Source organism: Cynocephalus volans, chromosome 2 (genome assembly GCF_027409185.1).
Source record: "Cynocephalus volans isolate mCynVol1 chromosome 2, mCynVol1.pri, whole genome shotgun sequence".
Lineage (NCBI taxonomy): Eukaryota > Metazoa > Chordata > Mammalia > Dermoptera > Cynocephalidae > Cynocephalus > Cynocephalus volans.
This window is the reverse complement of record NC_084461.1, coordinates 357,501-376,916: the sequence shown is the minus strand read 5'-3', so window position 1 is coordinate 376,916 and position 19,416 is coordinate 357,501. Positions and strand designations below refer to the sequence as shown.

The following is a 19,416-nucleotide window of genomic DNA, read 5'->3' as shown; positions in this document are numbered from 1 at the left end:
TGTCAACTGATCATTTCATCCTTATTCAAAAAAAGCAGCTCACTGAGCAGGCAGTGACCAAACTTGCTGTCCACTCTAAGACAGGACAGAGGAGCACAGTGTGGACTGTGGGGACGTGTGCCGGGAGGCGCCGTTGCGGTTACCTGAGAAGATGTTCTTGAGGTTCTCCACGGCGGCGGCAAGCTGACTGTGTTGCACCACCGCGTCCTTCACGTCCTTGAGGCTCTCGATGGTGTTGATGCTCTGACGCCAGTCTTTGCTGACGTCGGCCAGCGACTGCTGGATGTCTTTGACATCATTCAGCGCATTATGGAGCTGGCTCAGGCCCGTGCGCACGCCATCCAACTGTGACTGGATTGCGGCCTGAAGGGAGACATCGTGCGGGTTAGCAGAGCCAGTGACGGCCACACGCTGCTTCCTGACGAGCAAATCTTCCCAGGAGGATCAGGTTCAGAAAAAAGCCATTTGAGTAGCAGGAAATAGTCAATACCCAGAAAAAGAGAATAAGATGAACAAGGATTTAACTGATTGACAAGGGAACTCTTTTTTCATTGCTGCCTCGGAAGAGACCAGTGATGCATCTTAAAGCTCTGACATGAAAACGTCACAATGTTCCTCATCCAGCCTGGTGGGCTGGTGATATGGACATCACCACAGGTGTGCCTCAGGCCCACAGCCACCTTGAGTGGTATCCTTAGAAGGATGCCACCACGTTCTCCCTGGGCGAGTTTCTCAACAGGTCTTATCTAAGTAGAGAAAATGTCAGAACTTTTTCATCAGCTCAGGGGGTGGGGGGCTCCTCTGTTCAGCCAGAACCAGACCCGGCTCAGGACGGCTGACTCCACTGCACTGAACCGGCACATGTGAGATTCAGGTTCACTCCTAGGGCCATCCAGTGAGATGTGCAGCCAGAGGGAATGGAGGAATAGCAGTAGGTGGATGGGAAAGAGAGGAAAAGACCAGGCAACACAACTGATGGCAGGAACAACTTTCCCCCAGGAGACTAAGTTGTGTTTAGAAATATTTAACTATGATTGCAACAGACCACTCAAGGTTTCTAAGTCACTATTGATAATCTCTAATTAATCCACGAGTTCTGGAATGCATAAAAATTCAGGCTAAAAATGTACTAGGTCCAAACTATTTTTTACATTAATATGAAACTGTGGTCTCAAATTAGTCCAACAGAGTCTTCGGATGCTTCACTGATAAAACTGAGTACTCCTTGTCTGTTTCACCTACCTGAGCTGCTATACCTGGGTGCTAAAACTGTTTTGAGAGATTAATTCATTGCCCTGGCAGTGTGAGAATAAATTTTGCTCAAAGGCCTTCTCTTAAATCCCCAAAACCATTCTATTACATGTCAGTTATAGCAGGTCATGGTTTTAACATTTTATAATGCTACTGAATGTGCTTGTTTGTGGAGTATGCATAAAGCAAATGTACTTCACAGGGTCTGGTTTTCCAAAGCCTTGCAGTTTCAAACATTGACCTTGCAAGGACAGGAAATTTTCCCCAGGCTATAAGTCTCTGTTGTAAGATGAAAAATTGTAAACACAGCAAGGTTGCTGGCTCAAAGACAGACAGGTTACTGATTGATATGTAAAGATACTGGGAAATTGCTGTAGGAAGAGAATGTTTTCTAAGATCAAGCTTTTGTTGGTGAATCAACTTAACTTCTCGAAAATTGCATTATGGAATGCCTATTGTTAAACTTGTTAAACTATACTTAGCAAAAACCCCACCTATATTCTCTTCCTGAAACTTCCTGGTCTGGAGAATAAATGCAGGAAGAGAACCCCAATTCATGGTTAATTTCCCAAAAAGAAGGAATGCCTCACTCTTGAGGGTTCCGGGAGATTAACCCCTTTTTGGGGCTTCTCACTGCTCAGAAGAGATGGGCTTTGAGTAATCTAACCCTAACCCTAACCCTTTGGTGGCTCCGTCACCCAGGGGAAAGGGGTAACAAATCCATGGGAGGAAAAGCAACACACATTTTAATAAAACTTCACGTCTTCGTAGCAGTAAGTTGAAAGCCAATCCAAATCATAAAATACATTGAAAAAGAATGATTTTCTCCCCTGGCATACTCTCACACACTCTTCATAAATGTGTCCTCCTCCTTCCTACACCCAGGCCACCACAATGCCTAGCACATGGTTGGCCCACAACAGGCACTGAAATGACCAAAACAAAATGCTCTCTAGTGGTGCTTGGTACAGAGCTTTGAATAAATAAGCATATTTGTTATTCTTCTAGTATTGTTTAAAACATGAAATGGACACTTCCAGAGTGCTTAAAAAGGTCATTCCTTTGCAGATTTCAATATTCCCACAGTCTTTTTTTGTAAATCTACTGTTCTGACTCTTCCCATACCATCACAAAGTCTAATTCAGCAAAATCATCATGACGATGTCAAACGGTACCTGAAACTCAGGATAAACAGCTCTATCTTGCCTGGGAGGGAAGCAAGGGACCATGATGGCTCTGGTCTCATACCTTCAATCTGGCCTCCACGGAGGCTTTTTTCCGAGCCTCTCTTCTGCGGTACTGCTCCACTTTATCCAGCTGGTCTGGGCGCTGAAGCATGCCAGCAACCCTCTGGACCGCTGTTGCAACAGCCTCCCGGTCTGTCTCCTTCATGGTCACAAGGCAGACAGGATCTCTGCCCTTGTCATACCAGAGATATTCTGTGTGTGTGTGGGGGGAAGATATGTCAAGAAGGTAGAAATATTAGGTACAAAACTTACCCCCCACAATAGTCAGTTGATCATACTGGAGCTAAAAGGAGAGTTTTCAAGATCATTAATCCAGTAAACCTGAAAAAAAGCTGATCCAGGATTATGAACTTCTTTATAAGATACAAGAAACTTCAGAACTCAAATATGGGGAATGTGTTACCTTTAAGAGGAAAAGCAGGGGCATTTCACAGGTATGGGAGACATAAACATATGAAGGATGTCTATGTGGGCCCCAGACCACTCACCATGTTGGAAGTCAGTCTCTAAAGTATGTCCAATTTCTCATTTCTGTAGCCTTCTCCCCACCCCTTGGCCACGCCCATGTGGTAGCTGACCCAGGACTCATCAGTGAGGATAGGGACCCACGAGTACAACACACACATCTCCCCTCCCCCAGCAGGCAACCACAGCCAAAGTCCCAGCACAAGTCCTATGATTCCCCTTGAAAATTGCTACTGTCTTAGGTATCAAAAATTCAACTTCCCACTTTTTTTAACAGCCCTTAACAGCCCTAGAAAACAAAGGTGAGAGGGCAGAAGGTACATATCCTCCTCTGCTCAGGTACTGTGAGCAGAGCACAGATGCTGTGATACCACTCAAACCTGCAGTATCACTCCAGGCTCCACCATCATCCCAGTCACAGAGCTAAAAGGGGTACTGGTGATTGCCTGGCAAATGAGGGAATTCAATAAACATTTCCTCCCTTTGACTGCAGCTATTCAACTTCCATTTTCATGGATATGAAAAAGACCCACCTTCTTTTGGAATTTTTCATTCCACATTCCCACATGCTTTCAGAAAAACCCTGAAATCCATGGTGAAATCCATCAATAATTCCTCTTTGTGTGTGACCTCTCTGTGTTCACTTCTTTTCAAATGGAACTATACTGCAACCACTACCTTTCCTTTCTCTTTATTTTCTTTGATTATGAAATTATGTATACCAATGTCAAAATGTGGACAGGACAGAAAAAATACAAGGGTACTTCAAGAAGGTCATGGAAAAATAGAATTAAAAGATAATACGAATTTTCCCACGAACTTTTTGAGGTGCCCTTGTACAAAGACACCAGAGGTAGCACCTAAAATCCTACTGTGCAGAAGCAGCCACTTCTGACGAGGCCTGTTTCCTCATGCTTGTTTTCTTCTCTGCATTTATTTTCAAGTTGAGATTCCACTGCATATGTGACTTTGAACTTGCGTGCTCTGTTTTCTTGTTTGGCTCTGACATATTATAATCAGCATTTCCACTGACAGCCAACTGCCCTGAACACAGTAAGGCCGTGTGACCATCTCAAGCTTGGAACATAGTCAGTCCCGCTCTCAGACCGTCTTCTCTGGAGAGGATGGTCGGGGGTAGCAGGAGCAAAGCGAGATGCCAGTGGAAAGCTGGTCAAGCGGACAGCTCTCCTCAGAATCGGAACAGGACTGGAGTAAGAAAGGATGCGCGGGAGCCAGGCTGCGATCACAGCCTGAACGGTCAGGTTTCGGCCGCTGGAGTAAAAGGGGAACTCTGAGGCCATAAACAGAGACCTGGGTACAACCCCAACCCGCGCTTTTCTGGCCGCCCTGCCCCCTCGCTGGCTCGGCTGAGTGACGTGCCCCCACCGAGGGGAGACACCCCAGCGAGGGGAGATATCCCACCGAGGGGGACACCCCAGCGAGGGCGACACGCCGGCGAGGGCGACACCCCAGTGAGGGCGACACCCCACCGAGGGCGACACCCCAGCGAGGGGATCCCCGCCCACCGGGGCCGCACCCCGACCCTACAGCCCCGCGAGCACCCAGAAAGAGAAAACGGGGCGGTGAGGAGGCGACCACCGCCCAGGGACCCCCGGCCGTCGGGAACCTCCGCGGCCTCACCTTCCGCGCCGTCGCCGCCCCCGGAGACCAGACCGGAAGTAGCCGACTCGCCGCACTTCCGCTTCCGGCAACGTGGTCGGAGGGCGGGGCGGGGCGTGCGGGCGGGGTCGTGTCCCCGCGCGGCCCTGCTCGCGCCCGCGCTCTGCCGCCCTGGCGCCCACCTTCCCGCCTCGTTGTCTGCTGGCCCGGCCCCCGCCGGGGCGCCCGCACGCTCTGGACTGGACTGCAGCGAGCTCAGCCCTCGCGCGCAGGCTGACCGGAGCCAGCGCGGGGGCCGCGGGACCCTCCTGCAGGACGCCGGGGGTCGTCGCGCAGGCGGGCAGCGGGGCAGGCACAGTCCGTGACGCCGCGGGGTGCAGAGCCCCCGAACCCCCTAGCCTAGAGCCCAGAGCCCCCGAACCCCCGAACCCCCGAGCCCCGGAGCCCCCGAACCCCCGAGCCCAGAGCCCCCGAGCCCTCGAGCCCAGAGCCCCCGAACCCCCGAGCCCCGGAGCCCCCGAACCCTCGAGCCCAGAGCCCCCGAACCCCCGAGCCCCGGAGCCCCCGAACCCCCGAGCCCAGAGCCCCCGAGCCCTCGAGCCCAGAGCCCCCGAGCCCTCGAGCCCAGAGCCCCCGAGCCCTCGAGCCCAGAGCCCCCGAACCCCGGGGCCCCCTCCTCCCCGAGCCCTGAGCCCCCAAGCGCTCGCGGGGGCGGCGCGCGGGCACCTCGGAGGGGAGGGGACGCGGGTGCGGGGACCCCTGTCGCAGAAACCGCCCAAAAGACAAGCTGCCAATCAGCTGGCAGGGGCCGCGCGGACCCTCACTCTAGTATTTCATCTTCACCCGGCCTTTTCCGAAAATGCAGCAACAAGTTGAGCAAGGCAGAAAGAGAAATCATAACTGCAATGACGTTTCAAAGCTAACGAAGAAACGTGCAAAGTTACCAAGGCGTTTAGAACTGTTCAAACTACAGCAACGTTCAATATTACTAGGTAGGGATTCGTACTATCATTGTCCGGTACAGAGATTGGATGCAGGACTCCTAATAACTTCCTCCAATAACCAGGCTGCTTAGAGATACCTTATTAAAGGAATTTAGTGATTTTTTCCTTTCAACTAAAAAAACAAACGTCGACTAAAAATCTTTATTAACTTCCGTTTGGGGCCGACCAAAATAACTGAAAAGCCTCCCATAAAACACCTAGAGATAGTGGATGAATACAGCAAGCATCCTTTTAATGCACAGGAAACGACCAGGGCAAAAGTAGGGGGCGAGTAAATGAGGCCGATGAGCAGAGATTTCCACTGCCCTGGAGTAGGCAGGTGGTTGGGAAGATGGGAGTCCTGTGGCCCAGAGCTGGGGTTTTTACACCCACACAGGACCGAGCCTGGAGCTAAGGCTTCCAGCAGGTGGACAGTAGCATTTGCGACACCTGTGTAAAGCCCAGATGCTCACAGGGGTGGGCCAGGAAAAACAAAAAACAAAAACGCAACTTTTCCTGGGTACTGGGGATGACCAGAAAGCTTGCCTGACTTTGTCAGGGTCCTGGGGGTGGAGAAGACCCCCACTGAGAACTCAAAACTCAGGTTCTGTACCTCATTTGCCACCTGCCACCTGGAGACTCAACCCTTGACAGAAGCAAACCCAGGGGAATTTCTCCAACCTGGACAGGAACAAACCCAGGGGCATTTCCAGAGAGACCCTCCTGCCTTGGGTTGAATGTCCCCCCAAAACCCAATCCCCACCGTTAACTGTTGAGGGTGGGAAATCCTATTATGGTAATTGAAAGGTGGGGCCTTGAAGAGGTGATTGTAGGACCGTGCTGTAGTGACTGGATTAAAAATGGTGGTCAGGGGTGTGGTTCTGAGGGCTTTAAAAAGAGAATGCACGAGAGCTCTGCTTTCTTTGCTCCGATATTTTTGCAATGTGATACCCTGCTGTCACTGGTGCCATCACAAAGGTCTTCACCAGCTGTGTTCCCTGGACTTCAGGCTTACTAGCCTCTGAAACTGTAAGCAATAAATTTCATTTTCTTTATAAATCACCCAGTTCTGTGTATTTTGTTATAAGTAACAGAAACGGACTAATACACCTCCCCAACCTGGACAGGAGCAAAAGCTTGGTCAGCAAGCAGCAGCTGAAACTTTGTTAAACAGGTATGTTAGAGGATAGGAGCTGAAGAAATAGAAACAGACTCATCGATTGCAAACAAATAGAAGAAAAGAAGGTAGAGAGAGCACAGACAGTCCCACAGAGGTGGTAGAAAGGGAGAAAATGCAAAGAGAACCATGTGCGGTTAAAAGCACAAAAGAAGAGGCAGTAACCAGAACATAAGTGCAATAAGAAACAGTGAGGTGGTTATTTGCACAAGGCCATAAAACAAAGAGGCAGAGTGGTTAGAAGTGAGAAAACGCTGGTGTGGTGGTATTAACATCAGACAACATGGGGTTTTTGTCAAAAGCCAATGTCAGAGATAATTTCTTTAAGATACAAAACACATAAGCCATAAAGAAAAAGAAAAAATTTGCTATGCTAAAATTTTAAACTTTCATGATTTAAAAAAAATACTTAGATGAAAAGACAAGCCACACACTGAGAAATCATTAGCAGAGTATATAACTGACAGAACATTGCTCTCCAGAATATAAAAAGAACCTCCACAGATCAACCCCAAAGGGCAGATAAGTGCAGCCAGAAACGGAAAAAGGATATGAACCACCCGGCTGGCCCCGGTGAAGAAACCTGTGCTCCCTGCCCCGCTCCCCTCCCCAGGGCTCCACCCCCAGCCCCGCCATGGTCCCAGCCCTGTTGTGTCCCACTTCACTCAGATCTAACTGTAACCTGCCACCCTGCAAGGCCCTCCCCTGCCCTTGAGCTCAGGCCCTCCCTACGGCAACCCCAATAAAATCACCTCATAAGACCTGGCCACCCCCAGCTCTACTTGTTTGTATAGCACCTGTCCCCCTCCTGTGCATGACAAAATTTACGTGGTTCTTGAGGTCACTGTCCATTGTCTGCACCACCTTCTCCCCACACTGACACGCACACACGCGCTTGTGCACACACACATTAGCTCTGGGGCAGCCCTGGTCTGTGCACCTTTTCTCCCAAGTGTGTCCCCAGCACTGGCACAGGGCCTGGTATACAGCAAGAAATAAGGTTGAAGGAACAGATGATGGGGCCGGCCTGTGGCTCACTTGGGAGAGCCTGGTGCTGACAACACCAAGCTAAGGGTTAAGATTCCCTTACCAGTCATCTTTAAAAAAAAAAACAGATGATAAAAACGCACATAAGACAGCAGCTACTCTCTGTCAGAAGCCCCAGACTGCGAAGCATCTGACCACACCAGGGTCGATCAGCCAGGGTGGACCTGCTGGGATGCACAGAGACACACCACTCTGGGGGACAATCAGGCAGGACTTGGCAGGTGGAACCGTGTGCACCACTGCACTGTTTGCGCCCCAACTGTGCATATGTGCACGGGTAGGGGCAGACACAAGGCCAGTGAGGAGATGACCCACATGTCCAGTAGCAGCAGCAGCAGCAGTCAGAGGTGGAGGGAGCCCCACCTAGACATCTCAGCACAGGTGAGACTGGTGGGGAAGGCTGGGCAGGTGGTGGGAGTGGGTCAAGGCATGGGAGTCCCATGGATGGTGAGCAGCTGGGTTAGCCCAGCCGATGGGGGCTCAGCCTGACCTCCCAGGGAGGACATGAGCATCTCGGGGCAGCGACTGGGTGTGGCTGGGCACAGCTGCTGACAGTGGCCTGTGGGATGCAGGAGGAGGCCTGGCCAGGACTCCACCTGCCGCAGGCAGGGGTGGATCTGGGCTCCATGAAGGCGCCAGAAACTCGATCTCTTTAACTCCTTCCCACACGCCTGACACCCAGGTCCTGCACCCAGCGGGGCAGACCCCACACTAGGTCCCCCACTCATGGTGCCCTGCCTTCCTCGCTCCTTATTGGACAGGTCAGTCTGGGAGGGGCTGACAGTGCTTCTGGGGCTGCAGAACAGCATCCCTCCTCTGCCACATGGCTGCCTTCTACCTGGTGGTGAAGGACTGTCCCGGAATGTAAATTAACCAACACATTTAAAGGAAATAAAGTGACTTCATTTGAAAATCAAGTTGACATTTCCATTTATGCTAAACACGTATTAATGTGTGATTTATTTTACATCAATACTGAAACTTAATACAAACCATAGTACAGAAAATATATTTGAAAGCTCTTTTTGAAGGTGCAAGAAAACAGCACAGAAAGCTACACTGTAGTGCATCCATTCTAAAAATTCAATAAGTCGGTCAAGATACTGAAAACATTTTTCTTCCAGTAGAAACTGCAAAAATATAAAATATAACTTTTGTTTCTCTCCTCCCTTCCATCCCGTTCCCGCATTATATTTGATTTTGATATTTTTTCAGCTATATAGGCAAAAGCTACATACAACAGAAAGACATAAACGTGTAATTTGTACTAATAACAACATTGTAAGGCAGAAATGACCACATCTGCACCTTCTACATTCCATTAGCATCTTCCCCACACATCTTCAGGGGAGGCATGGTTATAAAATAACAAAAGTGCTGACTCAGGGAACTTTTGTTGCCACCGAGGAAGGGACCTCGGACACAGCACCAGCCTGGAAGCTTCAAAGGCTGCAGCGTGATGGGCACATTCCCAAAACACGGAGTCTGCAGAGCTGATGTCCAGACGCTGAATTCAGCATAGACAAAGCACAGCCCGTCAGGCAGCCAACTGCCACTCTATTTGGTACATGTGGTCCCAGAGGGTGGGCGTGGTGGGGTCTGGAGGTTTAGGAGGATGGAGGGCAGCAAGGGGGAGGTGGCCCTGCTGGCAGGGACAGCTGTCTGTGCCTCAGGAGGTCCACAGCTCTTCTTTGGTTACATCGAGGTATTGGCGACTGTCGGCAAGCATTCCATGTGTCTCTGAATTCCATCTTTGTGGTCTTGTGTTTTTCCTGATTATGTCCACTGGTTCCAGGACACTCTGGACATGTTACGTGACCAATGCCTGTCCATTGCGCCCTTGTCAGCCCTGACGCAGGGAGAGCAGGTGCCACCCTCGGGGGAGACACGATGTTCCTGCTGAGGCTGAGCTCAGGGGTCCAGATGTGGGTGAGCCCTCGAGGAGAGGGGACTCTGGCAGTGGCACATACGTGCTGACCAGCACTTTATGAGAGATGCTGAAGGTCTGAGTATTAACGGGGCTTTCATGATCAGGAGTTGGGCACTTGGTTAGCTTAGGAAGGAAGAAGGAAGATTCTGAAATTCCATCCCTTGACTTGAGGATGAAATTCAGAAATGCCCAGAGGGCAGAGGTATGCTGTGCTCAGCGTGAGAAATGGGTAAAGAGAGGATGCTGGGCCAGCTTGGGGCAACAGTGGGAAGTGGGTGGCTGGTCCTTGGGTGGCTGGTCCTTGGGTGGCTGTTCCTCACTGGGTGGCTGGTCCTTGGGTGGCTGTTCCTCACTGGGTGGCTGGTCCTTGGGTGCCTGTTCCTCACTGGGTGGCTGGTCCTCACAAGTGGCTGGTCCTCAGGTGGCTGGTCTTCAGGTGGCTGGTCCTTGGGTGGCTGGTCCTCGGGTGATTGGTCCTTGGGTGTCTGGTCCTCACAGGTGGCTGGTCTACACAACTGGCTGATCCTCGGGTGGTTGGTCCTCATCGGTGGCTGGTCTTCGGTGGCTGGTCCTCACAGCCATCATAACTTTAGGCACCAGGTGAGGGATAGACTGGCGGTAGAAGTGGGGGCTGTGAGCCTGTCTCTCACCCGTGGGAGCACAGTACCCAGGTCACCTTTCAAAGCCCTCATGGGCTAAGTAGAGATGGAGAGGCCATGGAAGACCCCGGAATCACAGGAGGCCACATCTGAACACTCTCACTCCTCGGCTTGGGTGGTAGCCTTGTCTTTCAATTCTGGGAGACCTCCAGCCCCATCCCTGCCCCACAAGGGAGAATCCTCTGAGAGCCAGGCAGCTGAGGAGCACAGGCAGCCAGGTACACCTGAGTCCTGCCCACTGAACCCTGGTTTTGACAACGTGAATATGTGTTTACCAGATGGCTTCAGCATAAATCTGAGTCTGAACATGGACATTCCAAGGTCACAGATAACAGTGAGAAGATGCCTGCACTGAAGGGCAGGATGTACAAGACGGGGGAGCAGCAAGTCCCTCACCCACTCCCAGGACTCCCAGGTGGAGGTGACTGTGGAGGGCAGACACTCTTGTCCCCGAGGAAGGGTCTGTCTGGCCTACACAGGTGGGCCCAGCTGCAGTGGGACCCCGGAGCTGTAGCTTCCTCCTACTTGTGATTTTTATACCTGGAACTACCCTGCTCTAACCATCAGGGTTCTTTGGCCTGAGCCCCACGTGAAAGTCTGAACTGCGCCATCAGCTCTAAGTTATGTTGGGTGGTAGACTGTGGTGACCTTCACTTTCTGGCTTATGCTTTTGTATCTAAATTTCTTACAATCAGAATGTATTACCTTTACAATTTTTTTTTTTAAATGTCTGTCTATATGTCTGTCTCGTCTCTAATAATTCCTTCCTGGATGGTGATTGGAATCCTCATTTTAAAAAGCTATAGAAAATCAGCAAGTAAGATAGCCTCCCAGACAACTCCAACTCCTTTCCTTTCTCCACATTTTGTATCTCTCTGTACTTCCAAACCTATGCTCTGTGAACTCTATGTGAATCATGTACCAAAAGACAGATCAGCATGAACCATCTTCAGAGGTCCACTGAAAATGCTGGAAAGATTTCAGGAGGAACAGGACATTATCCTATCAATTTCCACTCCAGATATGGCCTCAAACTCTACCATGGAGCCACACAGCACCTACTGCATATGGCGATAAAGTGCAGGGCTCAGCACTGACAACCTCTTCTTCTTGGAACTTTCCAGATTCCTTGCATGAGTGGGCTCACAGTCACCTTGCACTCAGTGAGTTACACTGTATTTCTAATTTATTGTGTGCACTGTCTGAGGTCCACTCCACAGAGGCGTCGGTCCTGCCTGCACAGCACAGGCAGGAAACTGGGAAGCAGGTACTTGCGAGGGCTGAGCTGGAACAATGAACATATTCACTGACTGTGGACTTGATGGCAAGTCGGCTGGGAGCATGCTGCCCCTTGGAACAGGGAATACCACCCAGAGTGCTGATCCATCCCACTCTCCGCCACTTTCTTAAAAATTTTAACTCCTCAAAAAGAAATACTGTGATACTGGAATAAACATAAGGCCAATTTGCAAATAAGAACTTCCATGATAGCTTATAAAATTCAGAAAACACTGCGGCATATCCCACACACACAGCACGGAGGACTGTGACTGTGCAACTCTGCAGAGTGCACTTAAAGAAGGCTACAATAATGCACGCACCATCTAGGTGCAGCAGCAACGCAGCTGAGGGTGGGACCTGAGCATGGACGGATGCCAGCTTTTAGGCAAGTGTCAGCGCTACAGCAGGAAGGCACACTCAGGGGCTTTTGGTGGGATCAAAGTCCCCAAAGCACTTTTACGGAACATCCCAGGCACCCCCCTCTGGCTGCGGGTGTCCCACGGGGGCGAGTCCAGGGGCTCTTGCTTGACCATGGGGGTGGCCCCGGGAGCTCTGCAGTCACAGCCCAGAGTGGAAGGCTGGTGCTCGCCGCAGCCCTGCGTGCAGAGGTGGTGGGGAGGTTCTGGCTCAGGAAGCCCACGCATGCACTCCAGGCAAGTGCACTGTGTGGGGTAGAATGGGGCCAGCTCCCTGCTAGGCCCAGCAGTGGCCCTGCCATGCGGGGGAGCCCCTAGCACGCTGTGCCCAAGGTGTGGCATGTAGAGCTGGCATCTGGAATCCGGCTCTGTTTTCAGGTGCATCCTGCTAGGGAAAGCAACCAGATGCTTCCTGGCCACATCACTGGCCCCCAGCCACACCTGGCTGGCGCTGTAGCCATCTGCTGTGTCCTCGGACCCAGAGTCATTTTCCATTTTGATAGGCACATCTAGTGGCAGCACTGGATTGCACGGGGCTCCCAGAGGTGTCTGCAGGCTTCTCAGTTTCGCATCCTCAGTGGAATAGACCCCCGCTGCGAAACACTGAGCTCCAGGTTCAGGCAGCTGGTTCTCCAGGCTCCCCTGGGGGAAGTGGCAAGCAGGAGGGTGCACCTGGCCCTGAGCAACATCCCTCGTGGGCCTGCTCGTCCGGCTGGAGTAGACACTGGGGGGCTGGCCTGGTGGGTGGGACAGGGGTGAATTTCTGAACACAGTGATGCTGCTGGCATTGAAAGTGCCCTGGACACCTGGGTAGGGTGTGCAGGAGCCCCGGGGTGTGGCACACATGGAGAACAGGTTGCACTTACTGGGCTGCAGCTTCCGTGTGACACTGCCATCCTGACAGCACTTCTCTGCTGTCCAGCTCAGGTACCTTGTCGGTCCCAGTGCCTCAAAGCGGCAATTGTACGTGTGCATCTCCTTCCAGCCCCTCACTCCAGAGGAGCAGCTCAGGGGCCTCTCCTGCTCCTCTTCTTCCTGGTCCCTGCAGAAAGAAGGCCCTTTAGACAGAGCAGCAGGAGGCGACGGGTCCACCCCCTTGGGTGGGGGTCTCTAAGAGAGGGTGCTAAATAGGGTGGCCACTCGCTAAATTTGCCCGGGCTGCTACGTGCCAGGCCCCCACACCTCCCTTTCCGGCCTACCAGCATACTCCCTGCTTGTGCCTAGGCAGGGATCAGGGGTCCTGGGGTGGGGGTGCAGGAAGCAGCATGGGCTGCCCACCCTGCCAGCAGGGAGGTGTCTCTGTGAGGCATGTACCACACATCCAACATCACCACAGTGGTCACTACTGATGCTGGGGGGGTCCTCAGTGCAAATGGTCCTGTCCAACTGTAAAGCAGAGGACGTCCCCAGCAGTTTCTGCAAAGAGGCCCTGGGGCTGGGGAGGGGCAAGAGGAGGCAATGGAGACAGTGACCGGGGTCCAGGTGACAGATGGAGGCAGGGCCCACAGGGGGTCCTCCACCCCCGACTCTCCCTGGATACTCCTGCCAGTCCCAGGAGGCGCAATGACTTCCAGGCGGAAGGCTGCTGGGGTGTGTCCCGTGTGCCTCTGCACGCCGCATCAGAGTGAGGTTTAGCAGATCAAGGCCACATCCAACTCTTCTTTCTATTGGACAGCCCCTGACTTTACTTTGGCCTCCACAGTGACTTAGCAAGGGGCCGGTCTGGCGAGGGGCAGCTGGCACCACTTACCCTGCAGCCCCCTTGGGGTCGAGGACGAGGTTGGGGCCGCTCCTGAAGCACAGGCACGGGGCCCTGGCTGGACCCCGGGGCCAGCGTCCAGCGTCCGTTTGCGCCCCATATACTGAGATGCCGTTCCCTCCACCACTCTTTCCTGTTAGGGTTCAGGGAAGGTAAGGCAACACTGCATGAGCCGCAGAGCTCCTGCACCGAGAGCAGCCTCGTCCTCAGTGCAATGTGACTCATCCAGTTCCTCAGAAACACACAGCCCAGAGCCCACAGGGACAGGCCATTGTCTCCAGAGAGACAGCCACTGACGCCCCCCAAAATGGCATATTTCGCAGGGTTTCTGTGGGGCAGAGAGAGCGCTCCAATGGAAGAAACACATTTTACCCATTTGGAAAAGATGAGACAGAGAATTTTAAAAAGTACCTGCTAAGTAATTGGGTTTTCCCTGCAATTCAGATTCACACAAACTTGTGGTAGCTTTTGCTCTGTGAAGAACAGATAACAGTAAAATAACATGTAGGTTAAACACATGTGTAGATGACAGAAACTAACAATGACAGGTGCTGCTGTCATGCCTGAGAGATGGAGACAGAAACAGTAACTCTTACTCGTTTACGTCTCTATAGCTCGTGAAGTCTTTTCACATTATAGATTTGCTGAAAATTCTGAACCATGTCACTTTTCCAGCCAGTACATTTGCTTCAGAAATGTACACAGAGATGTACACATAGAATGACTTCTAGAGCTTGCATTTTTTTCCCCCTTGGAAGGCCAGAATGAAAATACAGGCGATTCTTGTGATTCGAGGTAGTTATGTTCTGTAAAGTCACCATGAACACTGAGTTAATGAATACTGAACCATTGCTCCCACGGGAAATGTGCGTGTTTACATATATACCTACATGTCTCTGTAGAAAGACAGAGATCACATAGATTATCATCTTAAATCCTAACTCGTCCTGGCAGATTTTACTTGCTTTATTTTTCAAGAAAGAAATGCTAACTGACTTGCCTGGTGTTGCTGCACAAGCAGGTGCCAGAGTTGGGGTTCGGACCCTGTCCCACTGTCCCCTGAGCCAGAGCCCTGCCCTGCCCCGCCCCTCCTGTCCTTTGGCTGTCTCTGCAGGAGAGCTGAGGTGAGAGAACCAAGGGGAGAGAGATGGCTTCCCCTTGCTCAACTTCAGCCGGGAATGTGCACATCGGGAGAGTCAGATTTTCCACTGCCCTTCTGTGCATGGCCTTGAATGGCTGCAAAAGCACAGAACTATTCATTTCGGGGTTACCAAAAAACTTTAGTGAGTAGGCGAATTCACGAGATGAGTTCTGGGAGTAATGAGGAGCCCCTAGCAGGAGAAGCTGTGGACGACTGAGTGGCTGTCCCAGGGGTAACCACGACGCGTGGCCCCTGAGTTTGGGGTGTGCACCTGGCATCATCTTTGAGCTCAGAACGAATGGACCATGATGTACGTACTGAAAGTCGGTTTCTGAATCCAGTTCACAGCTGGTGGTGTGAATTCCAAACACCCCGATGGGTGGGAGTCAATATTCTCAGCTTGGCCATCTCCTTTCCCCTTTCTGGGTTTTAATAATATTCTGTACAATACGGTGTCTGTTTATCGAACCGTCATTGTGCGCCTGCTTCACACGCCCCCACGAACCTCACAGCCCGGCCTACGCGTCCGCACCGCAGGAGGAGGGGGCGGCGCCCGGCACCGGCTCCCCGCACCTGCGCCCACCCCGCACCTGCGCCCACCCCGCACCCCGCACCTGCGCTCCGTGCACCTGGGCAGCCCGGGGGCAGGGACGCGGCCGTGCGCACGCGCAGTGCGGCCGGCGGGGCGAGCCAGGCCTGCACTTCCCCGCTCCGGCGCCAGGGGGCGGCGGGCGCCCGCAGGAGAGCCAGGCGGGTGACAGTCCCTTTACTGTGGGCTTAGAGCTGCAGAAACTACAGAACAGAGAGAGCTCACTGGGTGAGTTTCAGCTGTAAAAAGCCAAAACAGCTTTAAAAACGCACAACACTCCGAGACGGTAAATGAAGATGGAGAATATTCCAGACTATGAACGGTTAAGTGGAAAAAGCGGGCGCGGGAACCCCCCGAGGCGGCAGTGGGGACCCCCCCAGGCGGCGCGGGCACAGCGGGTGTCCCTCCCTGTGCAGTAACCTCTAGGTGTGGGCACAGCTGGATGCCATAGCTTGCTGGATCACTTATTTTTGTACCTTTTACCTTTGGTATCCTGCTTCCCTCCCTCATATTTCATATTTTGTATCTTTAAAATTAAGGTACATGAATTTAATTTTTAAACATTCCATAAACCTGCTGCTCTTGGCACGCTGCAACTGTCGGCACCAGATGCAAGGCAGGAGAAAGATCTCCCCAGCTGCTGCGTGGATGCCTGGCCCAAAGGTCCTCGTACAGAGGTGGCAGTGACTCAGGGACCCTGAGGAGGACCGTGGACACATCCACAGGCAGAATCGCAAGCACTGGGAAGGGGCCAGGGGGCTTGCAGAGAGGAGCCTCTGGGCCCACATCAGCACCCCCAGAGTTGGAGCCCCAAGTTCCTCCTCTGACAGGCCCCCAAGAGTGGAGGGGTGCTCGGCCACAGCCCCTGCATATGGACACCAGCAGCTGTGTGACAGGGGCCCTCCCAGCCCTTCTCAGAGCCGATGGGCAAACTCGGGGCTGAAGTGTGGGTCCTGGTGGCTGTGTCATTCCCACTGATGACAGGGACGAGAACCCAGAGGGCACGTAGTCAAGCCAAAGAAGACGGGACAGGGAGGGGGAGCCACGTGTCAGATGCTGCTGAATCCCAGAAATAAAACCACCTCAGAGGGCTGGACTCTGACAAGGTCAGTCAAGGTGTGAGTCTGAAAGAATGAAAGTTAATGCAAATGAAAGCTAAGGAACGCAGGTAGAACCAAGAGCCAAACTGCAAAGCACACACAGGGGAGACGTGTCTGGGCAGCCGCAGTGACTGCGACTGAATCGATGGCACAGGTGTGCCACAGTGGATGGCTGAGTGCCCAGGACAGGGAGGCGACACCCGTGTCTCGTCTGCTCTGCTCGGTCTGTCGTGAACATCCCTGGGCACTGCAGGAGCTCAGAGGAAAACCATCTGGATTGGGAAATATCCACAAACCATAACCCAGAGCAGGAGAAGCAGAACTGAGGACGTTTAGCTAGAGAAAGAAGAAAGAAATTACAGGACTGAGATGTCAAGTCAATGCCAGGGAGGATCTGCTTACAAATTCTGTCTGGACGTGGCACGTCTGCTATGTGCAGTGGCAAGTCTCGTGTCTCTCAGTGGGTTTCTGCAGCCTTGGCAAATCGCTCCCAGGGGCTGCAGCAGATATTCACACCCACGAGCCTAACCAGACGGCCGCTCGGGTTCCCACCCACTCCATATTTACTTTCCTGCGAAGTGGGGGAATCACTGGGTCAAACGAATCAAGAGTGACCCCGGGCTAAGGGAACAAGACCATAGGACCAGGACTGAGCCAGGCATTAATAACCAGTCCTGGGCACAGCACTGAGGAGCCTGGAAGGACAGGAGGAAGGTGGGGGTGGAATCTCTGAAGTAATAGTGAGCTGGAGCCCCTCATCCACAGTCAATGACTTGAAGGCTGAGGGACAAAGGCGCAGGGCCAGGCTCCACTCTGCGCTCAGACCCCAGTCCCATCGGGCAGTGGCCTAGGGACAGCCCTGTCCCAGGAAGAAGCACCAGGAGCCGTGACATCCTCAGGTCAGGGTGGGGGAGCATTAACAGGGCAGCAGGTTCTGCCTCTTGGGAGGACAGGAGAGGCTTCCGTGTAAGCAGGTGGGGGAGGGCAACAGTGGCTTCCAGGAGGAGGTGCCAGGGCTGAGATACAAGGACTCAGGAAACTGCCTGTGTGGGGCGGGCGGGCGGCTGGTCAGGAGCCCACACTGGGCAGCACCGCTGAAGCCGGCGGCAAGGAGAAAGCTGAGAAGGGAGCTCCCCGGGAGCACCCCGCGGCTCTCGCAGACAGGCTGGAAAGCCGGGCCGACTTGATTTGAAATCAGCTGAAGAAGCCAGTCCAACTCCCCAGTTACTTGTGAGCTGGGGTGGGGTCTGGTGGGGTTCTCCTCTGTGGCTGAGGCTCAGCTGAGCCCCTCGGTGGAGACAGTCACTGAAGGACAAAGAAGTGGGGCAGGGAGTAGGGGGTCTTCTGCAAACTGCCCCTGCAGTGGGTTCAGGGCAGACGTCTAATAATCAACCGCAGGAAAGAAGAAAGTCAGGTCTCAGTCATCCTGCCACCCTGATCCCGCCTCGCTGGGTCTCACTTTCAAAGTGTCTTCCCACCAGTCAGAAAACAGCTTATGTACGCACGACGTTGTCAACTGCTCTCAAGAGTCCCATCCATGCAACGCAGTCTTAACCATTCTAGGAAATATAGACACGAATCTCCTGGAAATTGAATACAGGGAGTTCCTACTTCTGAAAAGCTGAGAAAACTATAGGTAGGACCAGATCAAACAGGGAGGAGGACTTGGCAGAAGACGCAGCTGTGCTGTGTCCTGCTGACCCCCAATTGGCCCACGTGGGGATGCCTGTCTCTGGCATCCTCCCAGTCACCAGCCACCTTTGCTTTTTCATGGGGGACAGCCAAGAGACTAGAAGGCAGAAGGCCGCCGCTCCTGACTTCCACCCCCACGGTGGACGCATGGTCAGGCCACTTATTTCAAGATTGTTTCTGCAACTAACCGGATGATTTAAGAAGCAATCGATACAAGCAGTGTTTGGTGCCACGGTTTGCAATGAGCTTGAAAACCTTTTCTTTTCTAATAGTTCTTGCCTATATAGTGTGCTAGCTTTAAAAACACCAAACTTCTCATTTGATTACTTTGTGGAGATGAAGAAAGGTACAGAAAATACTGAGTGTCGAAGTGTTTTGTTGTGACCATTGGCCTACATGACGTGGTGACGTGGAAGGCGATTCCCACTTACCTCGTGTCTGGCGGGACTGTGGGGTCTGCCCTGTGCCTCGCCCTCAGGAATGTGCTCTTCATGGTCGTCTCTGCCATGGAAGGCAGGAGAACCGGCGCCACGATGCAGAACAGTGACAGCCGAGGGGGCAGGACGGTGCCCGATGGCGCCTTCTTCTTCTGCCCAAACAGGAATTTTAGTTTTCCTTGGAACTGCATCGTCTGGTGTTTGAAAGACAGAAAGGGAAATGTGTTCACAAAGTGAATTGGTGCCATGGTCAAAGGACACAGAACTCAAGTGTGTGATGTGACTCACTCACAGGCGTACAAGTGGGAACAGCTCCATCCTGAGCTGCTCAGGAGCCACGAGCTGACACTCAGGACAGCGCGGGCACATCTAACTAGCTTGGCCTTCTGGGGCATGCACTACCCTGGGGCCTTGGGAATGATTCGCAGGTTTTTCTGGAGTCCCCATGACAGCCTTTAATTGACAAGCACTCATGGGTGTGGGCACACGCATGCCAACCCACACGACGGTGGGCACAAATGTGCATCTGAGTGGGCCGTCGCTGACCCAAGGTGGGGCCAGCAGCAACCCCCTGGAAGGAATTTGCTAGAGCAGATTATCTCTGAGGATGATTTCAGCTTTA

The 19,416-nt window shown here is 52.6% G+C and overlaps 2 protein-coding genes across 2 annotated transcripts in view; both read right to left on the bottom strand.

Annotated features, from left to right (window-relative positions):
• The window catches only part of EXOC3 (exocyst complex component 3), a 28,699-nt gene extending 24,051 nt beyond the window's left edge, over window positions 1-4,648 (bottom strand). Inside the window, exons 1-3 of the mRNA XM_063086051.1 lie at window positions 4,605-4,648; window positions 2,500-2,690; window positions 144-363 (exon numbers count right to left, since the gene is read on the bottom strand). Coding sequence (XP_062942121.1) covers window positions 144-363; window positions 2,500-2,643 — 364 coding nt within the window. The 5' untranslated portion in view covers window positions 2,644-2,690; window positions 4,605-4,648. The remainder of the gene's footprint in view (window positions 1-143; window positions 364-2,499; window positions 2,691-4,604) is intronic.
• A 7,410-nt stretch (window positions 4,649-12,058) lies between these two features.
• AHRR (aryl hydrocarbon receptor repressor) overlaps window positions 12,059-19,416 on the bottom strand; it is an 84,558-nt gene continuing 77,200 nt past the window's right edge. Inside the window, exons 7-10 of the mRNA XM_063085991.1 lie at window positions 18,789-18,988; window positions 14,247-14,308; window positions 13,827-13,968; window positions 12,059-13,118 (exon numbers count right to left, since the gene is read on the bottom strand). Coding sequence (XP_062942061.1) covers window positions 12,059-13,118; window positions 13,827-13,968; window positions 14,247-14,308; window positions 18,789-18,988 — 1,464 coding nt within the window. The remainder of the gene's footprint in view (window positions 13,119-13,826; window positions 13,969-14,246; window positions 14,309-18,788; window positions 18,989-19,416) is intronic.